This window comes from Scleropages formosus, chromosome 21 (genome assembly GCF_900964775.1).
Source record: "Scleropages formosus chromosome 21, fSclFor1.1, whole genome shotgun sequence".
Lineage (NCBI taxonomy): Eukaryota > Metazoa > Chordata > Actinopteri > Osteoglossiformes > Osteoglossidae > Scleropages > Scleropages formosus.
The window spans coordinates 5,051,815-5,079,432 of NC_041826.1; the positions used below are offsets into that span (position 1 = coordinate 5,051,815).

Genomic DNA, 27,618 nt, shown 5'->3' on the forward strand with positions numbered 1-27,618 from the left:
AAAAAGAGGGACCACCACCCCGGTCTGCCAGTCCAGAGGCACCGTTCCCGAACTCCACGCGATGCTGCAGAGGCGTGTCAGCCAAGACAGCCCCACAACATCCAGAGATTTGAGAAACTCGGGGCGGATGGGTCGGCCGGGCACTCGGCCCCGACCACCACCCAAATCACAACGCACCGGCCCCTTATGGTCTCTCCGGCAGGTGGTGAGCCCACCGAAGAGCGGCTCCACGTCATGGCTTCGGGCTGAGCCTGGCCAGACCCCGTGGGCATAGACCTGGCCACCAGGCGCTCGCATGCGAGCCCCCCCCAAGGCCTGGCTCCAGGGTGGGGCCCCGGTGACCCCATACCGGGCAGGGTAAACGAAAGCCTCGATTTTATTTTGTTCATAAGGGGTTTTTGAACCGCGCTTTGTCTCGTCTGTCATCCAGGACCTGTTTGCCATGGGAGACCCTACCAGGGGCATATAGCCCCAGGCAACATAGCTCCTGGACTCATTCAGGCACTCAAACCCCTCCACCACGGTAAGGTGGAGGTTCACGGAGGGGTTTTATATATATATAATATATATATTTATATATATATAGAGAGAGAGAGAGATAGATGGGGGCTTGCGGTGGCATGGTGGCACAGCAGGGGTTTGGCCAGGTCCTGCTCTCTGGTGGGTCTGGGGTTCGAGTCCCAATTTGGGGTACCTTGCAATGGACTGGAATCTCATCCTGGGTGTGTCCCCTCCCTCTCCAGCCTTGTTCCCTGTACTGCCGGGTTAGGCTCTGGTTTGCCGCGACCCCACTCAGGACAAGCAGTTTGAGTCAATGTGCGTATATATATATATATATATATATATATAGTGCAATACTTACTTATTTGGTTGTTGGTATTAAGTGTTCTTTATGCTGCTGCTCTTCTGAGGGTTGCCATGTGGAATTTCATTGTTTTGTTTAGAGTGACAATAAAGTATCTTATCTTATATATATGTGCATACGTGTGTGGTAGACAAAAATGCTCTTCATGTACATATCCATGGACACATTTTCACACAGCTCACTCTATACCATGATGTGCATTTCCTTGTCTTCGAGGAGGGGAAGAGCACATGTAGCATGGAGTCTGCCGCAAGAACCCGTGTCTCTTCCCTGGTTTGGTGGTTAAAGTGTTCCGGATCTGTTCCGGGTACGACATCGACATTGCAGACACTTGCTTGGGCTTCAAATGGCCACGCGTTAAATTGCTGGAGCGTCTGCAATAACACCGATAAATTCATCGAAATTTGCTCAGTCGGCACCTTCGATATTCTTGCCAGCACAACCGGACGCTGAGGTACAGCGTATTATATGAGACTAATAAAGATTAATTTAGTATCTTGTGTTTCACGTAACAAAAAGCGTTCGAGAACGTGCGCCGCTGAAGTATTAAAACGATTTTTTATCTTCCGTATTTTTCCCCTCTTCTTAGTGGGAGTCACCAGTACTGTTTACAACTCCGAAGTTTGGAGTTCAGAAGAAAGGTCCTTGATTATTTCTTGATTCATGCTGTTTAAAGGTCTCTGGGATTGTCCAATTTCATTTAACAACGGTTGGGCCGATCGGGCATTATTAATGTCATAGTTCAAAATAATTTAGAAATGTCAAACATCGAGGCTTAAATGAAAGGATTAAGGTTAATTATTTCAGACAGAGTTGCTGTGTCAGTATTGGATTACCAGTGGAAGAAAAACAATTCTTCCTCCTTCCTCGAAAATGTCCTTGCCATATGGAGCTTTTTTCACATGTAACCTTTGGAAAAGACAGTATAGGTCCGCGAAAGGTTGCCACTTAACTTCGGCTGTCCTTCCGCTGGGCCAAAAACAAAAACAAGGAAAAGTGCAAGAGCGAAATAAGAGGTGTGACATTTTAAAAGCCATCCGGAGAAGGGTAAACCGCATCACGTGGCGGGTAAGCGAGGCACGGCGGTCGTGCGGAGTGATGCAAAGCGCATGATGAAATACGTAGATGTCCAAAAGACCACTTTGATCTGACGGTTGCGTAAGAGGAGGCGCTCGAGCCCGGCCCTGTTGTTTTGCAACTGGACGGAAGGAATGGTTACATGGGCTTGACTTCTAGAACAGCTTCCCTCTGAAGTTTTGTTATCCCTCCCTCTGGCCAGTGATAACAAACCCTCCCGTGACATTTGCTCCGTGGCCTCAGTTGACGTGTCCTTATTTCTCCTTGCGGCAGGGTGCGTGGGAGGCCGCGGCCGAGCTCCCATCCCGGTCTGCCGCCGCGGCGGAGCAGGTATGGCTCACCTCGGCTGACTCCGGCCTTCGGCCCAAGGCTGTACCCGCGCAGCGGGGAGACGCCCTGCGTGGTAAGGAGGGGGACGGCTGCCCTTTTCAGATGAGACGAATTCCGCCCGTGGGGAGAGCTCCGCTGCCAAGCAGGCCCAGCGAGCGTGCTTGATTACTGGCCACTTCAGCAGGGCTCATGGCAGAGGGCGACAAGTGGGACTCGGTCTAGGAACTCGGACGGCGAGCCGTGCGCGAGCCCGAGCCGCCACCGTGGCTTTGCGCCGCTCTCCCGGATGGGGTCTGCCGAGGGATGTGAAGTTCAGCATCTAAACACGTCCTTTCACCACAGAAATATTCCTTTGATCTTACTATTATGATGGTGTCCAGATGTCTCTGATATTTTTTAGAGGACCGGGTCGTTGAGCCCCTTGGCACCGAGGGCCACTGAAATGAAGCGAATGTGGTTTTTAAGCAGTCTCGGTCACGGTTTGCTTACGAAACTGAGGCATCTTGGCATTTCCAGTCATGCATGGTGGCGCAGCGAGTAGCACCGGTGCCTCGCGGTGCAAGGGTGGTGTGAGAGGATGTGGGTTTGGTCCCCGTTCAGTCTGTGTGGAGTTTGCATGTTCTCCCCGTGTCTGTGCGGGTTTCCTTCCGGTGCTCTGGTTTCCTCCCACACTCCAAAGACATGCTGCTCAGGTTCACCCATAGTGTGTGAGTGACAGAGAGAGTGTGTGTGTTCCACGGATGTATAGATGAGTGACCCAGTGTAAGTAGTGCATCTAGCAGTGTAAGTCACCGTGGTGAATAAGGTGTGTGGGCTGGTAACACTGCATAGAGTTCATTGGAAGTCACTTTGGAGAAAAACCTCAGTTAAATGAAATAACATACACATGCATTGGATTGTGAACATCGATTGCTGTTTGAAATTGTTTGTTACACAGGATCATCATCCACTGACAGTGTATTTGCTGAAGAGATCAGCCTGCCCAGTGTTGTCAGCTACACAGACACTAAACTTCTAATATGTCGCCAGAATTCTCAAATTCAAATTTTATTTGTCACACACATCCATAATTAGTATGACGTGCAATGAAATTCTCTGCATTTAACTATGAATCCTCCTTTAACCTAGTGAAGTGAAGATGCTTTCATCTATCAGTTCAATTAAACGAACATTAATTAATTCCAATATTAGAAGTTATCTGTGTTTTCAGCCCTCTGTCTTTTTTTTGTCATTGTTTATATATTGCAAGAAGTATTTGAATACACCATATATCTGCCAGGTATTTACAAAAAGTGCAGATATATTAGCGTATACATTGTTTCAGTCAAAAAGAAATCAAATTTGTTTTTTTATGACAAATAACGTATTATGGTCCACTGATCGTTGTTTTGGGAATTGAACTGTTTTGATATTTTCTGTGAAAGCTTTTTCCCATTAGTGTATCTGTTTTATTAGCTTTTTATGTTTAATATTTTTACTGTTCGGGTTCTATGGTATCCAAGATGGATAATATTTTCGGGCACACGAAAGCTGCAAGTGCTTATTTACTGGGAATTTCACAGTGTTATCTGAGGCAACACAGGTTTTCAAACACGTTGGTTATTTTGGCGACTAAGAGCAGAACTATATCCTCTCCGTGTTTTCCCACTCTCCCCGAAACGGTTGATCGCTGCCTCGTGCTGTGCGTTCCTTCTTAAGAAGTGCAGGAGGAGAGCTTGATTCAGCATGATTTTGCACCCACTAGGATAGCTGATGCCTTGAACAGGTGCCAAGCTGCTCTTTCTTCCACATAATGCTGGTGGAACGCGGTGCAGCGATGGACGGCGATAGGCTCAACGGCACTTTGCCATGTAGTGTCATTCCTGAGGACTCCTACCTCCGGAGTTAGGATAATGTGCCTCGAATACCATCAGTCTTCGAGCGGCACGTGTGTCCCTTTCGAAAATGTGAAAGACTTCTTCGAACCTAGAAAGTTCTGGAATGCTGCAGTTATGCTATAGCATCTGCTGGTAGCCTAATGGTCAGAGCGGATGCTTTTGGACTTGAAGGTTAGAGGTTTGAATCTCAGCTTTGGGTGTAGTACTCTTGAGCAAGGTAGTTATCCTAAATTGCTCCAGTAGAATTACCCACCTGTACATTCAAGATACACAGGACAAGATGTTATACCCCATGCGTGTTTATCAACGGCTGTACACAAAGACCCAGTCCAACCACATGAAGCCACAGCGTAGCTAACAGACATCTCCATGATCCGAGACCAAGAAGGTTAGCTGCCTTCTCCCACAAATCCACCAAACCAACCAAACGAAGAAATCCACCAAATCAACACACCAACCCAACGACACTACCAAGCCAAACTAACAAATCCACCAACCAGACCAACAAACCAAACCATCAAGCCCACCAACCAAACCAGCAGGGTACCAACACGAGTACTTCGTTGAGGTTGTCAAGCGGGCACCTCTCTTCGTCACCGTTTCGTTGAATTAGGCCCACGACACGTCCGGGAGGCTCAACAGTGCAGTCTGATGTTTCAGACCCACCCCGCTCCATACACACGTTAGATGCCCTTCACCCTCAACAAATACTGCACCTCCACTAACTCCACAACCAGTTAAACCACAGCTCCATGCATACCTTCCAGACACTGCACCTTCATATCCACCAGCAGAAACTGCAAATGCAACACTCTACCAACTTAAACTACCCTAATTAAAGGCCACACCTCCTTAATCACTGCCACTACCCACCTGTATAAATAGATAAAAAATTGTAAGCTGCATACATATATTCATTTATCTGACGCTTTTCTCCAAAACGACTTACAGTGTTAGTCTACCTACAATTATTTCCCCATTTGCTTCAAGACAGACATGCTCTGGAGAAAAGTGTCAGCTGAATGAACAAATTCTGAAACACCAGGTCTTATACTGTATGGTTACAACAACGTGGGAAGGAATAACACAACAAACTATGTTCTGCATGGGCTCATATCCGTCAATAGTCAGTAAGGGTAACTGTGTGAACTATACTTAAATAATCAATCAAAGCCACAACCTACAAATGATCCTTGTGCAAATTTGGGTTATTCCTTGATTAGTCTTCGGCTCCGTTTGACCCCTCCAGATTTTACGGAACTGTTTCCGCTGACTCGATCTGCAAATCAAATTTATTAAGCATTAACTCGTTGTACATTTTGAAAATGTGACCACTTTAATACGGAAGTTCAAAAACATAAGTGCGATGTTCGCCGCCCAGAAACGAGCGCTGTTCCAAAGGAGTCCCTGGGGCATTTGAGGACTCGAAAACAGAATTACAGAAGTTGTTTCTTGAGTAAGAAACTAAATATGATGTTACCCATTCTTTCTCGTGTCAGGTTTTAACGTTCGGCTCTTGGTCCTGTTTATTTATATGTTTATATAACGCATTGTTTATTGTTTTTTCCCCCAGTAGAAAACCTGTGGGAAACATAACGCTTTGAGGAGAGCGAAGCAAATACTCGAAGAGCATGCGGCGGGAGGGGAAGCGAGCGCCCTCCGCACACTTGCCTACCAAGTTGTGCTGCGTTTAAAAAAGTGCGCGTTCCTCGTTTGTTCCCATTCCGTTAATCGGTGCGACGAGAGGGATTTCGTCGACATTTACCCCGCTTTATTTTGCCTGAAGCACGCTCACCGTTCAGGAACACGGTGCTGTTCGTGCAGAGCCTCTCAGCTGCACTTTCCATCACCTGCAAAGCTGAGAAGAACGCCCTTGCTGCACGAGAACATTAGGGCAAATGCGGAGTATGTGCCGACAACTTTCACTGCTTTAGGACAATATATAATCCTTGGCTCGTAGCTGCATCTCGGACGCTCACAGGAAGTTCCCCGTTAAGCCGACAATTTTACGTAGGTTCGGCGTAACGTCAGGCTCATCTTCCAGCACCGACCTGAGAGTTTTTGTTGCTTTTTATTTCTGCGCTTTTCTTTTTTTTGCATCAAGGTCTGGATGCCTTGGCAAAACGCGTGAGTTTGAACCTGAGCCTGAATAGCCGTTATAAATATAAAGCAATTGAGCTCTGAAAGGCTAAGGTAGCCCATGCGGGGTTGTGTGTCGCAACCCGGTCCAGTCCGCTATTGGAGCAAGCTGTGTTGAGCACCGGATAGGGTGGGGCCTTCAAAAGCCCTCTCTGGGGTGGGCGGCTTGGTGGTCTTATATGGTCACGCACGTTTTCTCATAGGACATGGGCTGCTGGCGGCAAGGTGAGGGGTTGGGGGTTGCGAGCAGCCTGCTGCTGAGCTAGCGATTGGGTTAATGGCCCCTAGGGCTGGGAGCCAGGGACCGGATGTGTGCCAAGCTGAATGCCATAGCAGAGATGCCCAGGTCGGGGGGGGAGCGGGGAGTGGGATGATATTTGAAGTGCTCCTGTCAATGATTCTATCAACACGCGTCGTGACGTCACCGACCACTAGGACTCTAAAGAGCGGTGCTCGGTTACTGTGATGAAGCTTCATTTGGGCGAAATCAGCACGGGCCGTGCCAGGCCTTACAGTTGGAACATTAAGAAAACATATGGAGCATTATCGCGGAACGAAAAAAACGCAGAACTCCGCCCGATGCAGGACGGGACACGGGAACGCGCCGTTTCGCAACGGTTCGCGTTTGCCAATCCTGCGCTCTCAAACTTTCGGCTGCGGTTCGTCGAAGGCCGGAGAAGGACCGCCAAGATCTGTGCCGGCATTCGTACATTGCATCAGGGTTAATCTTAAATCAAAATCTGTGACCGCAGCTCAAACCCCTGTGTCATTCTTCACACCGTATCACCGTATCACTTCCTATTTCCAGATGTAAACCGCTGTAGGGGCCTCTAGCCGACCGTTCTAGGCCAGTGGAAGTTTTAAGGATCCAAAATAGCAGGCAAACTGAGAATATAGCTCATGTCACTTTATTTTTAAATTGATGAAGTTGTTATCTGAGTAAAGCCTCATGCTGCTGAGAAGGTCTACTGTTACCACAGAAGCTAAGAGCAGCCTGAAATGTAGAAGCCGTAAGGAAGTTCAGGGAATTCCACAGGAACAAGCAGAACACCAACTATGTCGTTTCATAAGTTGCGCTGTAGCTTCAGTTTATCTTTGTAATAGTGTGCCCCTTACAAGAAAAATACATCAAAGAATCATCACACCGCTTGTAGTGACTTAATTTTGTTTAAATCCTCACAGCTATGTTGAGTTCCAGCTTGAGGTCATGTTAGCTGCAGCTCCGTACTGTATTTCGCGATGCTCCCCGCGCGATTATCGTCGTGCTGCTTCGTGAGCGCATTTGCAGCCTCCAGACTCGACACCCTAAGTCGCTTCAGAGAGAGCCTAAAGAATAAATAAACAGCCAGATAAACAATAGTTCTCTGAAGTGTCGCCGTAGGCTGTGTTTCTCATGGCAGGAATTTTGAGGGAGAATTTAAAAGCTGCTTTTGATTTGTTCAACACGATATGCGTTTGTAGATTTCTTAGCTGGTTAGTTCACCGTTTTGCCTCACATCCTCAACTCGTTGTAGGGGAAGACGTAAAATCTTCAATGCATCTTTGGACTCTGTTGTGATTTGCTGGCAATAGACCTTTGACTGGATCCCCTGGCAGGGCCTCCGGCAGAGCAGGTGGCAGCAAGAACGAAATTGTCCCGTTGATGTCTGTTAGTTTTGTTCTTTCATGCGCACAACAGACTGGAACAAGGGCTGTTTTACACCAGCATCCCAGAAGGTACGTAGGCGACACTTTGATGCATATACACGGAGCAGAAAAACAGCGGTAGAGCCACAATATCATCGGTGCTCGATCACGTCAAAAATCTGGTGTGCAACAGACCATAAAACACAACCCCTGCCAGGTAATTTGAATGACAGATGGTAAAATAAATCCACGATGACCTTTTTAACTGACTGGTCACATGTTCGAAGATGGTCCTGCGCTAATCCCCACTAATCACCCTGATGCGTCCCTCGAGGCCTCTGCGACACGTGCTGTTGGTTTCCACTGCCTCGGCGGTCTTGGGGCTGCACAGAACAAGCGGTTTTGACGGAACTGGATTGTTGGACCTTCAGAATCATTGCATGACCATGTGCAGATTTGGCACCCTGCAGACATGTGGCCTTTGGCGCTGCAGTTGTGTGGGGGTGTGAAAACCAAGACGTGTGCTCTGGGTTGACCTTTCTCTGCTCTAACTATAATATTATCATAAGATGATGTATTGAGTTGCAGTGGCTCTGAATAACTGAGTTGGTCAAAGTGTTAAATGGGAACTGGCCCTTTTCTATTCAGACGTCTACAAGCCATGGTAGTGAAATAGAGAACACATGCATTCTTAAATAAATGGTTAAAAAGACTATTCGAAGTGGTAGAGACTGAAAGAAAATGATTTCTTTCAGAGGCTTTTTGATTGTTCGAAATAGATCCCAAGCGTAGCGTTGAGTTTTTTTCCCCTGCAAAGTTGCCGCAGAATCCCTTAGTGTGCGCATTCGGGACGTGGCTACGGCATACCAAAAGTGAAGGGTACTGAATGACTTGCCTCTACGCTCTCTACATTGGTAGCAGGGCCACTTGGTCCCTGCAGGGCCGTGGGAGGAAAAAAGTGCAAAGCTCCAGGGAACGCTACGCATCCCAGGGCCATGCAAAACCACCTGTCAGCAGACTCAAGTCGATAAGGGCCCAAGCAGCTGGCACTAATTGAAGGTATGAGAACGTGGAGCATCTGATGTTGGCGAGAATCTGCTTCCCAAGGTGGGATCTGGGTCTAGCTGTGCCCAGCATTGCTTCAGCGGCACGCAGAATTCAGATGAAATGAAAAGCCAGTCGTCTTTAATGGTACCATGTGACCTGCATTTTGCAGATCTGTGAGATGAGAGTACATTGGGAAAGTTCTGGATGCTGGGATGGAGCTGGATGAAATGACACTGCTCAACACCACAACTACCTATGGACTTCGGGGCCTGAAAGTGTCCACCTTATCCTATTCCACTGGGTATGAATGTAGAATATCAAAGGTGGAATACTGAAGCCGACGGTTCACTTGCTAGGAGAAAACTGCACTCGTGTTCACGTATACCGATGCCGTAACGAGAGGCAGCTGGGTGCTCAAGGACACCGTCTTGTAACCGGAACGCCGCAATTACGAGCCTGGAGGAGCGGAAAACTCGATCCACTGATCCAAATAAATAGCACATAACCTGACAACTCAGGCCTTCGGCGATACATTGACCTGTGTGAAGATCCACTATGAAGTGAAGGAGATCGTACACCTTCATTCACTTGTGTGATTTTACATATACTAGCCCCCATCCTGTGGGGTATTCGCTTATTGAAGCACGGTGATTTTGCGCTATTCACCCTGGTACAAGGACTCTCTCATCAAGTACAAGATAAAGGGTCTCCAACCATACAATGGCGGTTGATTCTGCTTGTTCAGATGCTAATCCCAGTGGAGTGAACAAGCTCTAAAGATGGGATGGAACACACTGCTGTGTGTCCGGACCGAGGATGCTGGGAACAGACGCTTTTTGTGCTTACCTGAAATACTGCGTTATGTTGTTGTGTGCAAAACGTTTCTTGAAAGTCGTGAGAGGAACAAAGTTGTGATAACAGCTATAATTTACTACACAAAGGGTTGTAGAACTTGTTCTGACACATGTTCTGCACCGAAAGTCTAAGTCCTCTCTCAAGTTATTAATAATCTGTGCCCATGGCCGGCTCTGTTGCATGTCCGTTTTACACGCTCCTCTACACAACACTCTCCTCTACTCATTTCTCTGCACTCGCTTCCTATAGCTGCCCGAATAAAATTCAAAACCCTGGTTATTGTCTACAAATGCATCAGTAGAACTGCTCCCAGCTATTTACAGGTCTTGATCAACCGCTAAACCCCAGCTAGACCCCTTCGCTCGTCTGCTTCTGCTCGCTCGGTGGTCCCGCGCACAAAAGGCAAAGCTCGGAGGTTCTCGGTTCTGGCTCCGTTGTGGTGGAACGACCTCCCCCTGTCACTCAGAACTGCTGAAACTCTGTCTAGATTGAAGAAGGGTCTGAAAACTCACCTTTACTGTACCCATTTCTCCCAAGATCTCTCCAGCTCATGTGTGGTGTAAATGTTCATGTGCTGTAACTTGATGAGTAATGAGTTATGGGGACAGCTGGTAGTGTAGTGGTTAGAGCTACTCCCTTTAGACCCAAAGGTTGCAGGTTTAATCCCCACCTCTGACTGTAGTACCCTTGAGCAGCATACTTACCCTAACATTGCTCCAGTAAAATTACCCAGCTGGGTAAATGATTGTAAGCATGTAATAATTGTGACCTTAACACTGTAAGTCACTTTGAAGAAAAGCATCAGCTAAATTAATGAATGAGCATCACCAGATAAAGCCTTTTATCAGCCACTACTCCGGCATTGTATTTGCTTGCTTGTGTATCTTAATATTATTTTAAAAAAAAAGTGTTTGGAGGGCGTTAGGATCTGTCTATGCTGTGTTTTATGCACCTACTTGAACGATGAACCTCGGTGCAGCAAGTGGTAGGTCACAAACTAGGTTTACTTGAGAGTCACATGTCTGCAGCCATGTCTCTTTCTCTTAATGTACTACATAAATTGTACTTTTGCTGAGATTTACATTGCTTTGGACAAAAGCGTCTGCTAAATGAATAAATGTAAATGTAAACGTAAACACATTCCTTTAAGAGCTGACAAATAAGATGTTAAAATTTGTCTCATGCTACTGTAAAAAACTGGAAGATTTGGGAGTGCATTTGAAAAGATCCGGAAGACTATTCCGTTACAATCTGAAGAAGCCCCGGAGCTCGATGGTGCAGTGGTTCCCCCCCCCCCCCCCATGTCCGCGGTTTTGCTTTCCGCAGTTTCAGTTACCCGGGGTTGACCGCAGTCGGAAAATATTAAATGGAAAATTCCAGAAATTAACAATTCACAAGTTTTAAATTGCACGCCGTTCTGAGCAGCGTGATGAAATCAGTACAATAAGACATTCTTAGAGAGAGAGAGCACATTTGGATCATTTTTATTACAGTATATTGTTATAATTGTTCTATTTTATTGTTAGTTGTTGTTAATCTCTTATTGTGCTTGATTTATAAATTAAACTTTATCATAGGTATGTATGTATTGGAAAAACATAGTATATGTAGGGTTCGGTACTATCCACGCTGGGGGTCTTGGAACATATTCCACTTGGAATGATATATGTCCACCACATGCTTAATTAAAGCAGGCTGTATCCCGGAATCCTGGAAAAGAGCTCAATTAATATGATTTTGAAGAAAGATCAAAATCTATGAGAATGCTCCTCTATTCCGCTCATCCGTTTGCTTAATTTAGACTTTAACGAAAACTTTTGGCTGGAGACTTTCCGTTTGAAAATCATCAAACCTGACAAGACTGTATTTATTGAAGCAAGATATGGGGATAATGATGTCTTAAATGAAGTCGATATCTCATTATATTAAAAAATTAATTTAATTAAAATGACTAATTTGATTGACTGAAGTCTGTGGGAAGACACGTGAGTCCCGTGCCGTTAGCATGCAGGCTGGTCACTTTCTCATACATCACGCTCACATAAAGGCCTATACCTTTCGGAGAAGGCTTAAGACTGTCCTCATTTCTTTCTCCCCAACATCTTGCTCAGTGTAAGGGCTGCAGAATAAAGTCACTGAATGCAGAAGCCCTGAGTCAGTGTTCTCCGCACACATTAAGCAAGTGGTTAGCTGTTTCCAGGTTCAAATGGGCTCATTTTGCTGCTGCCGAAGAGAGTGAACCCAAGAGCCCAAGACCATGAGTTACACACACAACCGCTCGTCCCGAGTGGGGTCACGGTGGACCGGAGCCTAACCCGGCAGCACAGGGCGCAAGGCTGGAGGGGGGAGGGGACGCACCCAGGACGGGACGCCAGTCCATCGCAAGGCATCCCAAGCGGGACTCGAACCCCAGACCCGCTACGCCACTGTACCTCTCGACCATGAGTTATGATTTTTTAATTCAGAAAATCCCAGGATCCAGTCTTTACCCAGAACTTCAGGGGATGGAAGTATTAGATTGCGTGTCTCACCAAACACTTAGCGCACTGTCTCGTTGGGCTTAGAGGGGAGTGTTTGCACCTGCTGTCAAGTAAAGTGATTGAGCCCCCCCCCAGGCCACTTTGGACAATAGAAAGGAGGTGGTGGGTTTGTGGAACGCAGCATTTTCAGGAGTCCGATGCTGAGCGGCCATTTATATTCACATTGCCCGTGACTGATGGTTCGGTATTCTCTCATGAAATGTTTTTACAAAACTCCAGTATTACTGAGCCTTTGAAAGGTGTCAGGAGACACTTGGAGATTTAAATGTGGACGGGTGGATGTCACATTTCCAAATCAACCCATCAGCAAAACAGACCAAGGCCTTATTTGTTAAACTGATAAGTTTTAATTGCCAGTCCCAAAAAATTCTTCTCATCTTCCAAGTCCTGGTATAATAATAATAATAATAATAATAAGAAGAAGAAGAAAATAATAATAATTTTTTTTTTTTCAGATAAAACTCAAGGCACTCTAAGTGCCACTATCAAGACTAATTGTGCAGGACAACTATTTACAAGTGCACATCTGAAGCTCTGAAAATGTATATACAATTTTGTTGCTCTACACTTGAAACAGAACAGAATTAACATACTGCAAAAAGAGCGTTTTGAATCTTCAAATACGTGACATTAAAAATGACTAAATATAAAGTGTGTCCATCGATATCTTTATGCATTTGGCATCGTTATCCAATGGTCAGCATGGCTGTTACGGAAATTAAATGTTTCGCTTGTGGTAATTAGTGTCGTTTTCTTTTGTACTTGGCAGGGTTTACACAACTTTGTATAGCGTTCAAATATATTCTACAGTGTTTAGTTTGATTAATTTTTTTTCTGCCGTGCCACCTGGAATTACCTCTTGAGAACACTGACAGTAAAAAGAGTTTGCATCTGAAGACATTATTGAATGCGGTTTCATGTCTATATGCAACAAGGTGCGAAAATTCTGATGTTACGCAATAACGCGGGATGTATTTGTGATGCCAGGAAAACCTATAGCACTAGATTGAGTTGTTTAGCTGACACTTTTTTCCAAAGCATCTTACAATGATTTACACATCTGTACAGCCGGCTAATCGTACCGGAGCAGTTCAAGGCAAGTACCTTGCTGACGACTACTAGAGTCAGAGGTGGGATTGAACCTGCGACCTTTGGATTCAAAGGCAGCAGCTCTAACCGCTACATGTAATTCACCTTTGGATCACACGTGATTATGATGATGGTGTTCATATAAGAACACGCCATCCTATGCTGCCCTTCATACACTTCCAATACACTGTGGTAAATAATGTGATCCATATGGAATTCGCTACTTTCGTTTTTCTTCCGAGACGTAGCTCCGAGCGCACATCTGAATGCATCACTCTTGCGGCACTTTACAGAGCCTGGTAACTTTCGCTACGATTCTTCTGTTCCAGGCGTGCCTGGTTAGCTGTGTGCGGTCAGTCTAAACGCCGTAAGAGAGTTTCAAAGGGGCCGTATCCTACTATGGATGTGACAGTGTTCATAGGCAAGTGCTTTCATAGCGGGCCTGGCAGGACAGTGCTGTCGATTCTCCTCGAGGACGTGGCCCCCTCGGGAGCGACGGTGCTCTGGGATGGCCAGCAAGGCGGCCGTTTCACCTTGCCACCGTCCCGTGTCTCCGCGTCCACGTCAGAAGAGCGTCCCACGAGTAAACGAGCGCCGGAAGAGGAAAGCGGCCTTCGCAAAGCAAAGTTCATCGATGCTAAAACACCCAAACGCCGGGTGTCGCCAAGAAGATGCCCATCGGCTCACGGTGCGCCGCATAAGATTTATGAGTTCGCTGCTTTAAATTCTTCACTTTCAAGGAACAGATAGCGCATAGCAGAAGCCCACCTGGCCATTATGGCAGTGATCCAGCTCGCAGCGAGAAGGAAACTGGCTGGGAACAGTGGTGCCGCTGCCCTCTACCGGAGGGAATGGAAGGTTCCGGAGCCTCGCTCCAAGCGCCTCTCTCGAGTCAGCGCACGTGTGACTTTGAGAAGATCGGGAATTCAGAGCGACGCTTTTCCGTGAACACGTGAAACGGTAAACGGTGCGCACGTGTAAGTAAATGCAGTACATATGCGCAACCGGGCGACTCTTAGGGTCGGTAGGATCCTCGCGATCCGTGACCTACGAGCCGCGTCCCAGGTGTTTATTACATCAGCAGGGTGTAGACTTGGGAGTTAATGCCTAAATTCTCATTACACAACTCTTTCTAGACACATCCGTTGAGTCGGTAATAATTTTCGCCGATTCCGGCTCACGGGTTTGCACTGGTTTGAACTTCTACTTCAGCAGGAATCTAGCAGTAAAAAAATGGCTGGATAAATAACGTGGAGTTAAACATAAAAGCAAGCACCTTTATTTGCGTAACAGATATATAGACTTTTGTTATTGTACACCTTTTTTGCTAGTGCGTTGTCTTATACATTTACCAGCAGCGTCTACAAAAGGAAACGACTAGCAGGAACAATGCATGTAGACGATTCAAATTAGCAAACGTATCAAAATCAGTTTTTACAACTTTTCGTAGCAACCAATTCTCTCTATTGGTCTGCCATAGTGCAAACGGTATTGTTATAGGAAGACAGAGTTTGAGCGTGGTTTTAACATTCATAAGGTTTGTGTGTCTCTGCCTCGTACACATCTTACAGCGTAGACTGCATTCGTAGTGCTTCGGATTCAAGTCCTTCGGTCCAGTAATTCTGATTGACCCAAATTCAAGTGCATTGGGCAGACGGGTGGCAATGTTACGGTAAAGCCGTGGGGTACGTCTCGTTCGGGTTATACTGCAGACGGCGCGTTAATGATCGGTGACGTCCGAGCGAGGACCGCTCAAACCCTCCGCTCCGTTTCCGGTCCTTTGCCGAACGCACGCGAGACCTCTCGGTGTCCCTCGGACGCGTCGCTCGTCTGACGATCGGTAATGCGGGCTGCCCAGGCTGCTGCGTGATGAAGCGTGTGTCTCGGAGTGTTTCGCTGTTCACTGTGTGTGTCTGCACGCGTGGAAAAAGAAAAAAAAAAAAAAAAAAAAAAAAGAAGTAGAACAGATCTTTGCCGGGAGATGCTGTAGCCTTTTTCCGCCACTTCCAGCCTCCAAGTCCAAGCGAAGGCTTCGCCACCTTCGCCTGCGGGTCGAAACTCCACCCGACGGCCGAGAGGTTCTTGCTGCTACTGCGGTTCTATTGCACAAAGTTTTCGGGAGAAACGTAGCGAGAAGCACTGACAGACAAAGTCATTCGGAAGCCCGCAGGAGTCCAGACCGGCACGGGAGCTGCTCCCACCCCCTCCCGGCCGGCACACTCATGAGCAGCCGCAGCGGTCCACCACCATGGAGGGGATCTTGCCGTAGATGATCTGCTCCTTCCTGTTGAAGTAGAGCATGTTGATGGGCGACATCTTGGTGGGCGTGCAGCAGGGCCCTGCCGTGCCCCGGGGGTTGGCCTTGTTCACCAGGTGCGTGTGCGGGTACTTCTGCAGGTGCATGTACTCGCACTCCCCGGAGCAGTAGTTAGCCTTGTAGCGCTTGGGCGCGATAATCCAGTCCCAGCCAAAGTCCTCGAAGTCCACGGTGAGCGGGTAACGGCAGCAGCGCGACTCCGGAGAGTTCTCGTCGCAGTCCAGGCCCGAGTCCCTCCTCAGCCGCTTCGGGTTCTCCGATATTTTCACCTCCATGAACGGTTGCTGGGAAAACGGGAGCACATGAAACAGATTGTGCCGTACAGATTTACAGTGCGCGGTTAACGTGTCAAGTCGGAGCGCGCGATTGGAGCGTTTTTGCAGGTTCTCTTAAACCCGTTCTCTGCTTTATTACTATTGGCAACAGGTAGCGATGTTCTCATTGCAACTGGAAACATACATACTGATTATACAAACATATAACACACACACACACACATATATATATATATATACACTGTATATATGTATATGAAAGCATTTAAAAACACATTCTTATCCTGAGTACAGATATAGCTATATGTACATATGTGTGTATATATATTATATACACATACACACATATATACAGTATACTGTATGTATATATATATATATAAAATATATATAAGACACAAATCTGACCTTGAACTGCCCAGTAAACCACAAAGACACAACACGAAGAACAAACCTCACGAGCTCTGCTTTTAACTTCTCAGGGATCATTTTACGGTTTTTTTCTTCTCACACGCTTCCACGTTAAAACTCTTTACCCATCAACCACTGCTCGATACCCTCGGTGCTGGTTTTACGCCGAGCGACCGAAGGAAAAAAGCCACAGTGGGGAACGAACGCGTCACTCACCAGTCCCTCTTCTCCCGGTTCTGCAGAAGTGACCGCTAAATCGTTTCCTTTTGAGTCGAAGGCGTTGATCTCGATGCCCCAGTTGGTCTCGGGTTGCCTCAGCCACACTTGGAGGACCTGCTTCACGTCTATGCTCTGCCAAGAGTTGATCCCGGCCTTCACGTCAATCTTCAGCGAGCGGATTCTCACATGCCTGCTGCCGTCGGTGGCCGGTTTCAGGCGGGATATCTGCAGGAACACCGTGGTGGCCTCCTCCGCAGACCTCAAGTGCACCCAGAGCTGCGCCCTCACCACGCGGCTCGACTGGATCTTCGGGCTGAACGAGAAGAAGCAGCACCTCGGTCTGCGATCCACCTGGACCGCGGGGTCGGCTGGAGGAACGGCACGGGGATGTTACAGACGTGACAAAAATCCAAAAGTCAACCAGCGAAGCATATCTGCCGCAGCTGGCGGAATTCTCATTACCGTTCCTTATTCAGCTGACGATGCTCACTATTAGGTTCATGCAAAGCCGACAGCGTTTTAAGAGGTCTGGGGATCAGGGAGGGACGACGACAATCCCGCTCTAAAGAGGAGCCGAGATGAGCCGAGGGCCGGACCAGGCAGGACAGGCGTTAACAGGAGAGAGCGAAACAGGGCAAGAACAAGCGCCTATTACCACACATCAGAGGGGATGAGAGAGGGAGAATTTTCCGGAAGGCTGTACTATTACAGGGGATTATCTGATGACTGCATGATTCAGTCTTTATTATTCCCAACCTGTTATTTTCCTACAGCCGGGGTTCCCACACTTGCCTTCTGGAGACCAAGTCTAAATAATACTGGCCGCAAAAGCGCATCGTTTAATATTTACTTGATTAGGGAGGGGAAGGAGGGAAGGCAGAGGAAGGCACTACTGGGTACAGTTAGACTTAAGGAGTGCGAGTGCAGCAACCCAGAGCTCGCGCGTGTGCGCGCGCTCGGCGGTGGCCGCGGCGCGGATCGAGGTGCGAATACTAGTGCGGTGTCGCGTCCGGCGGGTGTAACGCTTTTCTCCCGAGTTTAATTCACGTTAAGGGAGCGGCAGCGGACCAGCCGCGGACCAGCAGCGGACCAGCACCAGCAACACACCCCCGTCATCCTCCTCATCATTCTCCTCATCATCCTCCTCCTCCTCCTCCTGCCCGCCGCGCGGCACTACTCTCTACTAGTCTCTTACGCTCCGTGGCCATGGCCATGATGGTCTCGGTGGTGGCGTGGTCCTCGTCGTCCTCCAGCACCACGTCCTTGTTGTCGTCGCCCAGCACGTCGTACTGGTCGAGCAGCTGCTGCAGCGGGGGCGCCTTGGGCAGCAGCTGCTTCACGGCGTCGCGGCTGATGTTGGGCGCCTGCTTGAGGCGCAGTTTGCTCAGGATCTGCGCCTTGATGGCGTGCAGCCGCAGCAGCTTGCTGTGCTGCCGGACCTCGCAGCTGGAGCACTGCTCCGCGTCCCTGTCGTCCGCGCCCAGACCGAGCGGAGCGCACGCGAGCAGCACGCCGAGACACACCGCGACCTGCGCCCACTGCATGGCTCCGGCACGGCTCTGCGTTCGGGGGCTCCGGTGCCCTTTAAATCCCGCACCGCGCGAACAGGTGTCATGCCGCTCCTCACCGGGGCCTTTTTATACCGCGACTGCGCCTTCTCCATTGTGTCGTCAAAAAGCGATGATTGGCTGGACCCGCAACAATGAACGGAGCGCTCGGACCCGCGTCCACTCCTCCGAGACGCGAGCGCGCCGCTGTCGCTCGCTGGCACTCGACTCGCGCCGCCGCGCGCGCGCGCGACGTCAGCAGCGCCCGCGCGCGCATTTCGCTTCCGCGACACGCGAGGGATGGAGTCGGGTCACGCCGGCTCGTGCTCGCGCTCGCGCTCGCGCTCGTAGCCCGCCTCGTTCGCGGTAATTATCTTCACGCGCCGCCGAACGGACTTTTCTGGAGACGTCCACGAGATACGTGATTAGCTGAAGTGAAGTACAGTATTTATAGACGCGGGCGGGCGTATGACGCATGCGATTTATACATTTTGTTTTGTTTCGTTCACTTCCAGGGAAAGAAATCAACAGATTCCTTTATTTGGAATATTTTTAAAGCTTCAGATAAAAGTTGTACTGTAATAGCGAACTCCAAACCGAAGTTTTGTGCACTTGTTTTTTATTGTCTGAGAAGTGGTGAAGCCTGCCCCCTATTGACCGCATGTGAGGCGGCAGCTGAGGTAAACACGGTTCCGCGAAAGTTATGAGAACAGCGCAGCCCTCTCTCGCGTAAACGGGTTAATTCGTTCCGTGCGATAAGCCCGTTAAGCGAATTGCCGCTGTGAGGGGGATTGAGTCGCCGTTCTTTCTCGGGGAAAAAATGATTCCTGCTCCCCTCAAATTCACTGAAATGCCAAAGTAAGAGGAATCTGTATACATGACGATGACACTGACGTCTTCTACAACGTTTGTAACAAAAAATATTATTTCCAGACTCCCCTGTTGTTATATTCTCATTCTTTCGCTATAGAGAACTACTGGCCCAACAGAGGCCCACGGCGAGGACTCTGTCCTGGAAGCGTAGAGCGTGACGTGGGGTCCATCCCGGGCAGAAACATTTTGATCATTTGGCTCATCACGTTTATGACGCAAAGAAAAACGCTCAGAGGGTCACTGCCCATGTCTTTCACTACGCAGCACACACCTATGACTCTAGAGCTACTCATGATTCTCATTTGGCTCTCAGATTAAGGTTTTATTCGCAACATTGCAACAATATTCCTGTTATCAAGGAACTTTTTTATTCAAATAACTGAGCCAGCAGTTAAATATTGATAATATTTATTTCTAAAATTTAGACAGTATGTGGCATAGTGGTTAAAGACACCACTTTGCATTCAAAGGACTCGGGTTTGAATCCCACCCTCTGCTGTAGTACCCTTGACCGAGGTACTGTATCCTGGATTGATACAGCAAAAGTTATCCAGCTGTATAATTTTGTAAATGATTGTAAGATGCTTTGTCACAATATTTAATTAAAGACATTGACTATTTTAATCATCCATCAATCCATCCATCATCAACACCACTTGTCCCAAGCGGGGTCGCGGCAAGCCGGTGCCTAACCCGGCAACACAGGGCGCAAGGCCGAAGGGGAGGGGACACACCCTGGACGGAATGCCAGTTCACCGCAAGGCAGCCCAAGCAGAACTCAAACCCCAGACCCACCACACAGCGGGCACTGGCTGTGATTTATATTATTTAAACGTGAGTCTGAGAGAGACTATCCCAAAGGCACAAGGTGCAAGGCCAGTCAGGGTATAGCTACTCACACAGTCACACACTACATGCAATTCAGAGTCCCCACTTCACTTGAAACTGGCCTGAAAATCCAGAACACACAGACTTCTTCACAGACTGTTTCTTTTAACAACCTAGATCATTTCATATAGTGCTCTCCTCAACAAGGTGCCCCTGCTGGGCATTCTACTGTATTCCAAAAAACTCTTTATTGATTATGTACAGACAGTCCCTGCTGTGCGATGAAATATTAGCCGAAGGTGCTACTTATGGCAACACAACATACAGCAGCTCTATTTTCCCCTAAGAAATGAGGGAAATGCCAACCGAATACAGGCGGTCCCCAGATTACGAACAAGTTCCGTCCCTAAATCTGTTTTTAAGTCGAATTTGTACGTAAATCGGAAGAGTCAGGTACAGCTCCTGTCTAACGTCAGTAAGTCAAATGTTTGTCTTAGTATACAGTATATCTTGTACCTTTTTATGCATAAAAACATTAAAGAAACACTTCTGGATACACTAGAGTGTGAGTGTATGGGTAATAATAATAATAAGTAATGATAATAATGATAACAATAATAATACTGTATGGGCCCAAGTGTCTGAACGAAATAACATAGATCTTTTCGTCCTCATTAATTTTTCCATGATTAATAATTATTAATTCATCATTAATGGTTCATTAATTAAAAAAAATCCTCCATATTAACGCGTTTTGCCTTTCTGTTTGGTCAGCTAGCAAAGATACGTGAGACTGAGCCGTAAATATAAAAGGTTGGGCTTCTAAACGAATCCAAAAACCCGCAAAACAAAACACTGCGCCGTTAACGCTAAGCGCGGGAACAGGAGCCTCATCTAATAATAACTGTAACTTAACCACTCGGTGACAACTGAGCAGTTTAATAACAAGCAACGAGCACGGTGCTGAATTAACGTTAGGATGTCGCATGTTCATCATAGGATGCGTGGACAATAAGGCGCAACAACGGCACAAGGCAACAGTTAAGAAACAGGGGCGGACGACGCTCTGGGTTTGAACAGGAGAAAGAAAAACAACGGGCAACGTAAATTTTAAACGTCTTATTTTAACAGCAGTACGAAAAGAAATAACGCTCTCGATCCGAAAACTGCGGTTCTAACCAGCTCCCCGAACCCCCTTAACACCCAGAAATCTCCCTCCCCCAACACGGTCATCCCATCATTTTCCCCAGAAGTGCCCCCAGTGGTTGAACACTTTATTTACAATTTACCCAAAATGCAACTATTTACAACAAACGCAGTTCCCGCTCGAACACAGTCGTTACAGAACAGACATCGGTGCGCCGTAGTGATCGTGTCATCAATAAAACATTTATCATTTACAGGCACAGACAGATGTTCGATAAAAGTATAAAATCACATTTAATTTGTTCGATCGCATAGTAAAACGCGTGCCTCTAGGGGAGGTTAGCAACGCGTTTGCGGGGTTAGAGTGTCTGGGGGGGGGGAATAAAGAGCGAGCGGCTACAGCGGGACCCCTGAGAACGGGGAAGGAGCGTAACGCGCTTTGCCTCTGCTGTATCCTGATACTCTGTCTCCCCCTTGTGGAGCAAGGCGCTCAGTACAGCTCTCCGTCTCTAAATGCGCCAATCAGCAGCACTTCAGCCGCGGCCTGCAAGTCGGCCCGATTTCCCGCAGTGAGCACAGCTACGTCGAGGACAGTGTTGGCCGTAAGCGCCGCGGCTTCTGCAAATGGCTGCTTTTGGCGTCCCTTCAAAGGTGTGAACGTGAGCGGTAGCTGAATCGCAGGTCCGCACCAGCTGTAGCTCCGCAGCGGTAGCAATATCCATCTGGACACCGGACACAAGGGGGCGCCGTCGTCCTACCGCAGCGCAGCGCTCCTGCTCCGCTATAAAGGAGACAGAGCGGAGCGCGATGTGTTCAGTAAAGCGCGCGGGTTCGGCGCTGTCACGCGTCGCCCGGCTCTGCGGGTGTGTCGCTGGGAGCGCTGGAGCACGTGGAGCGGCGCGAGGGAGCCCCCTGCGGGCGACTCGAGCAACTGACAGGTGAGGCGGAGAGGGAACGCGGAGCGCGAGCTCGGAGCGGCAGAGACGGGCGCAGTCCGTGGGGTCGCTGTAGAGGAGCTCACCGTGGAGAGCCACCCCACCCCACCTCGGGACCTCCTGGGCAGGATCGGCGCTCCGGGGCCGGTAAGTGACACGAGCGTTTTCGGAACGTGTCTGTTCGTGGTCGTAATGTGCGCGTGGGGTGGGCGCGTGCACACGGAAGGGGCCGTCGAGGCGGCATGTCACCACATCTAGAGCCCACACCCCCCACGAACCCGAGTGAATCACTGTGTCCCTGAGAAGATGCGATGGAGGGGGTGTGTGACTGCAAGTGTGTGTCACGGAGCGCTGAGGAGCTGCACACGTGCGGTGGGCTGGGGCGGGGATGGGGGGGGGATGGGGAGTGCGGTGGAGCCTTGAAAGAATACTCTTGTTTATTTAGGGTTTTACACCATTTCTTCTACATGTTAGTACATGACCTTGGCTTTTTACTCAAGGGCATACAGCGTTTTTACTGATGTCACTCTGGGAACAGTTCAGACCCATAACGCTGTACCATACTGCTCATTAATTAATACACTGTTTATTTACATACATACATACGTATACTGTATTGTGTATATACTGTGTATGTACACATATACATTTACTCATTTAGCAGATGCTTTTCTCCAAAGCAACTTCCAGTGAACTCTATGTAGTGTTATGAGCCCACACACCTTATTCACCACGGTGACTTACACCACTAGATACAGTACTTACACTGGGTCAGTCATCCATACATCAGTGGAACACACACACCCTCTCTGTCACTCACGCACTATGGGGGAACCTGGACAGCATGTCTTTGGAGTGTGGGAGGAAACCAGAGCAACCGGACGAAACACACAGACACGGGGAGAACATGGAAACTCCACAGAGACTGAGCGGGGTTCGATCCCACATCCTCTCACACCACCCAGGCGCTGTGAAGCACCAGCATAAACTTCAGTGATAGAACAGTTTATTATGTGTGTCTTCATGAAGTGGCCAATTTGTCAGCCCTACAGAATATATAGATATGACCCAACCTGACCTTAGATAACATTTATGTACAGCAAACTGCCAGTTCAGCGCACTGTGTGTGTGGATTGTCTGACGCTCCCGAACACAGCTGGTGAAACACACGGAGGTGCACATGCAGGGTCTGGGGTGGCGTTTTCCCGTTTTACATTCACTGCAAGGGCCAGCGGTGGACCGCACTCGGAGACACACACACAACCGCTAACTTCTTTGCGGTGTGTTAGTTCCAGAGCACTTCAGAATAACCCCGTGTGTGTATTGTTTTGGTTTCATGATGTTGCTATGCTGGGACTCCATAATGATTTGAGAGTCATAGTAACTAACCTCTGATAATTAACAGCGGAAAACTGGCCACCGGTAGCTGTGTCAGTGTCACTGACAGTCGAGGGTCCGTCCCGCTCCATGTGTGTCCCCCCAACAACATATGGTAACTGAGCGGTCGCTTCAGACTCAGTAAGCTGATTGTCTTCGCAGTCATCTGTTTCACAGGAACTCTGCGTCTAGACAGGCTCGGATAATCCCACACGGTGTTAAACTGCTGCGGCTGGTGACACTTTTACCGCGAGGATCGCATTGATCTTCGAAAACGTCCCGGGCTTCATTTGGAAATGGGTGTCTTACGCCGGTTACTTGAGTTACTGACATTCGAGTTATGAATTTTCAAAGACGCAAACATTCCCTGCTTAACATTTCTTTTTAAATAGCTTTTTTTGTCACTGTTCTTTTTTCTGAAATTTCTGTCCAATGAGGAGTGGAAAAAGTGACCCGCATTTCCAAGTTCGGCCATTAGTTGGCAGCAAAAACACAGTAGGAGTGCAGCGCCTCCTTTATTATTCTGGATTCCGCAGTGTTTACAGTATTTACGGCTCATTCCTAGTGTCCCCAGGTGGAATTTTGCATGTTTGAGATATTTTCAGTGTACATTTATTATTTAGACCCATTTTTTATTTCAGTTTAATTTAAATGGAGCTGGAAGTTAATAAAAATGTTAAAATTCTTCAAAGTATTTTTATTTACCCTAACCCAAGTTTTTTACAGAGCCGTATCCATAAATAAATGCAGTGACATCTGTTTTATCAACCTTTTACTGATAGTGTAGATGTTAAATGAAGCCAGAAAGTTACAAAAACTGGACATATTTATGTAAAAAAAAAAATCAGTCAACAGCACTGAATGGGTGGTTATGGAGCTGAGATATTTTTAGTGTCAGTCATTTAAAATTTAAATTTTAATGTAGTTGAAGTTAATAAAAATAATAGTCACACTGCGATGTAGTGGTGTTAAATCCACACCGCTTGTACTCTGCTTGGGGTCCAATGTTTCCACGATACGGCCGACCACCCGGAGCACACGTTAAGTAAACTGCTACTGATAATGTATTTATGGATGAGTGGTTAAGGAATATTTTTTATTATAGATTTGTCTTAGGTGTTTACACAGTCTAGCCATTAATAAGTGTTTGTACTATTCAGCTTTTACTGATTGCAACTTAGTGGCCAAAGTGACTTTGGAGTTACGAACATTCGAGTTCCCAACAGACCGGTGGTCCCCACTGTGTTTGTAACTTGAGGGCCAAGTGTATAAAGCTGTCATGAGTAATAAGCATATATTATATTTTATATATTGTGCTTCATGACCGGTTTTGCTTTTGCAAGTCTGTGCAAAATTTTGTATAACTAATGTGCAGGGATGTGATTCCCAGAAGTGGAGTAACAGACTTCCTTTTGTGCAGAATGAAGAGCTTTGTCGTTTTACCAAATCATGAAGAGACGGCGGATTACGCTGGATGCCGTCAGCCGTTCCGAGGGGGCCTGCATGCGGTGTCACCCAGTAACTGGAGGGAAGCAGTAAGCCCCGGACGTCTGATAGTTTAAGGCTGAAGAGTGGAGCACTGACGCTCTGCGCTCCTCCTTTCCCCACCACCACCATCACTCCCGCCACCCGGTGTCGTAACCAATGCTACATTATTTACATCATGGGATGCGTCAAATCGAAGCACGGCGGGCAGACCCCCGACGCGAGCTCGGTGGAGAAGGCGGGCAGCCGGCAGGAGAACCACGCCGGGGAGAAGGCGGTGCTGGTGAGCTCGGAGGTGGGCCCCGGACACGATCGCCCGCCTGTGGACCCGGCTCTCCTGGACTACGCCGAGCGACTGTCCGAGGACATCGTGGCCCGAGCGGTGCAGCAGTGGGCAGAACTGGACAGCCGTTATAGCGACATCCCCTACATAGAGTGTGACGTGCCGTGAAGCCTGCCCCCCCAAACCCACCCTCACCCATGTGTCTGAGCGGCGCGCGAGAGCAACGGCAGAGCAGTCCGTCTCGGCCTACGTCAGCGCCGGGGAAGCGCCGCTTCCTGGAGACGGTGGCGTGTCTCTGTCCTCAGGCCAAACTGCTGCTTCTCCTTTCTGTACCGCCTTTCCACTGTTTTACCATGTTACGTATGGTACTTCGGACTTCCAGCCAGTACTGGAAAACGTCACGCACGTGCGCGTAGCTGAGAAGAGGCGTGCGTCTCCTCCAGACCCGTGTGTCTCTTGCACGGCACTAATGGGAGAAAGCGGGCTGAGTGGATGTAGGGATATGGATCTTTCTTGTGTGGAACGGCAGGGAAAAAGACAATCTTGTTGGTAATGCAAATCCGCTCCGCTCAGCTGGCGTCCTCGTACCAGAACAGCTCAGTCTGACGATGCTATAAATAAGCCCCTGCTTATGACTCTATGTGCTTGTCCAGGGCAGGGGTGCTGGAGCCCCCAGCCCCCAGCCATCACCCTCAGCCTGCTGCAGCATGGAGGAGAATGGCCTGCGGTAATGGGCCTTGCGGTTAACCACGAAGGGGCCTCTTCTCTCTGCTCACACTGTCCAGCCTAGAAAGTGCACAGGTTCCAGGAAGCCCGTGATCATTTAGGTCCTGCGATTAATCACGCGGCCGGACGGACCTAGTAAGAGGTACGGATGGGACAACGCGATGACGTGGATGTCCGGGGTGAACATGTATGTCAAGGCCCTGTTGTACACAGTCATTCGGTGTCACTCCAGTTGATACAGAGGAGGAATTAGACAACTTTCAGCCAAATCTCAGTCCCCATATTTCATGCATTTAGGTTTACTGCACTACATGGGGGGGGGGGGTTCTATATTAAACCTTACTGCCATATGCCTATTATAATGTCTAGCACAAAATACATTTCCGAAAGGCCTTGAGATTTCTGCTGAGGAATTTAGGCAGTCTGAAAATAGCTGCAGACGACTGCGGGAGACGCTCACCAGGGATGCCTGAGTTGTTTAGTGTGCAAAGTCCTGGCGACTTTACCTGGACGGTAGTACAAGCGCATTTATCTCTCCTGCCTGGGCGATTTATCTAATAAAGAATCCGAATGGCCGGTATTTTGAATTCATTTAAAAGGGTGCTGAAAAGTTACTTGTTTTTTAACGCTCGTACAGCGTGTCACGTAAAGTCAGAATAAGGACATGGCAATAAAACACGTGAGACGGCACTCGTGAGACTTCCACACGAGGAATATTTAACCCTGATCCTGGGAATGCCGCGTTCGGCAGGTTTTACAGCTCTCGTATCAGCACAAAGAGCCGAGATAACAAAATAAACAGGTTCACATGGGTACAGTAAATTTAAAAAAAAAAAAAAAAAAATCAGTTCGTTCGCTGTCAGACCCAGGGCTCGTCCCTGCAGCCTTCTGTCGATGACATTCCTCCAGCTCCACGGCGCCCTTCCCGACCACTAAACATTCCTTTGGGAGCAACGAGGACGCGATGAAACACGTATTACTAGAATATGACATTTTGATCAGAACGTGTGTTTGTTTACATCGTCACGCTTTTTTCCTGCCGTGTTTGAGCTGACGTGCTGCTGTTGCTGCTCTGAAGCCCCTGTGGGCACACGGAGCGCAGGCCGCCCTCGCCATACGGTGCTTTATCCCCGAAAGCAGTGAGCAACGTGAAAGTCCATTCCAGCGAACATCAACAACATAACGTCCTTTGACCGAGTCCTGGTTCAGCCCTTAACATTGTGACCCATCATCCGAGATCAGTCGCAAACAGAGAAGCTTACGGAGAGACCGAAGCACAGCCTTTCCCAGAGGCCTGTGATCGGTACATCGTTACAAGCAGATTTTGTCTGAGGTATGTCAGATTTCGTCAGTTTCTCCTTCCCCGTATTAAAATGCATGAACGACAAAACACGCATTAAAATATTCAACAACAGATTATATTAACAGGGCAGTTTGTCATGTAGTGGTTAGAACTGGCGCCTTTGGACCTACAGGTTCAAATCCCACCTCCAGCTGTAGTACCCGTGAGCAAGGTACTTACCCTAAATTGCTCCAGTAAAAATTACCCAGCTGTATAAATGAGTAAATAACTGTAATTTGCTTTGGGGCAAGTGTTAGCTATAGAGTAAGTGTCATGATGTTTTAAATTTAGCAGTCGATTTAACATACGTTACCTGACATGTAATGAGAATTGTGAAATGTTTATTCTGCTGGGAGCATTTAATTTCTCGAAAGATTCCGTGTTGTCAATTCCGAATTTTAATTACTTG

The 27,618-nt window shown here is 48.0% G+C and overlaps 2 protein-coding genes across 3 annotated transcripts; one reads left to right on the forward strand and one right to left on the reverse strand.

Annotated features, from left to right (window-relative positions):
- Positions 1–14,726: 14,726 nt before the first annotated feature.
- mstnb (myostatin b) lies at positions 14,727–27,354 on the reverse strand. 2 transcript variants are annotated; one of them, XM_029247462.1, is made up of 4 exons: positions 26,733–27,354; positions 17,863–18,134; positions 16,665–17,035; positions 14,727–16,046 (listed from the first exon to the last, which is right to left on the reverse strand). In XM_029247462.1, exons 1-4 carry the CDS (start codon positions 26,858–26,860, stop codon positions 15,666–15,668), a joined length of 1,152 nt encoding a protein of 383 aa, XP_029103295.1. In that variant the 5' UTR covers positions 26,861–27,354; the 3' UTR covers positions 14,727–15,665. The 2 variants fall into 2 exon arrangements, with proteins under 2 accessions (XP_029103295.1, XP_018590973.2); XM_018735457.2 differs by lacking the exon at positions 26,733–27,354 and having other exon boundaries at positions 17,863–18,584.
- akap19 (A-kinase anchoring protein 19) lies at positions 21,890–26,743 on the forward strand. Its single transcript, XM_018735587.2, has 2 exons — positions 21,890–22,143; positions 24,794–26,743. Exon 2 carries the CDS (start codon positions 25,037–25,039, stop codon positions 25,307–25,309), a length of 273 nt encoding a protein of 90 aa, XP_018591103.1. The 5' UTR covers positions 21,890–22,143; positions 24,794–25,036; the 3' UTR covers positions 25,310–26,743.
- Positions 27,355–27,618: the final 264 nt, after the last annotated feature.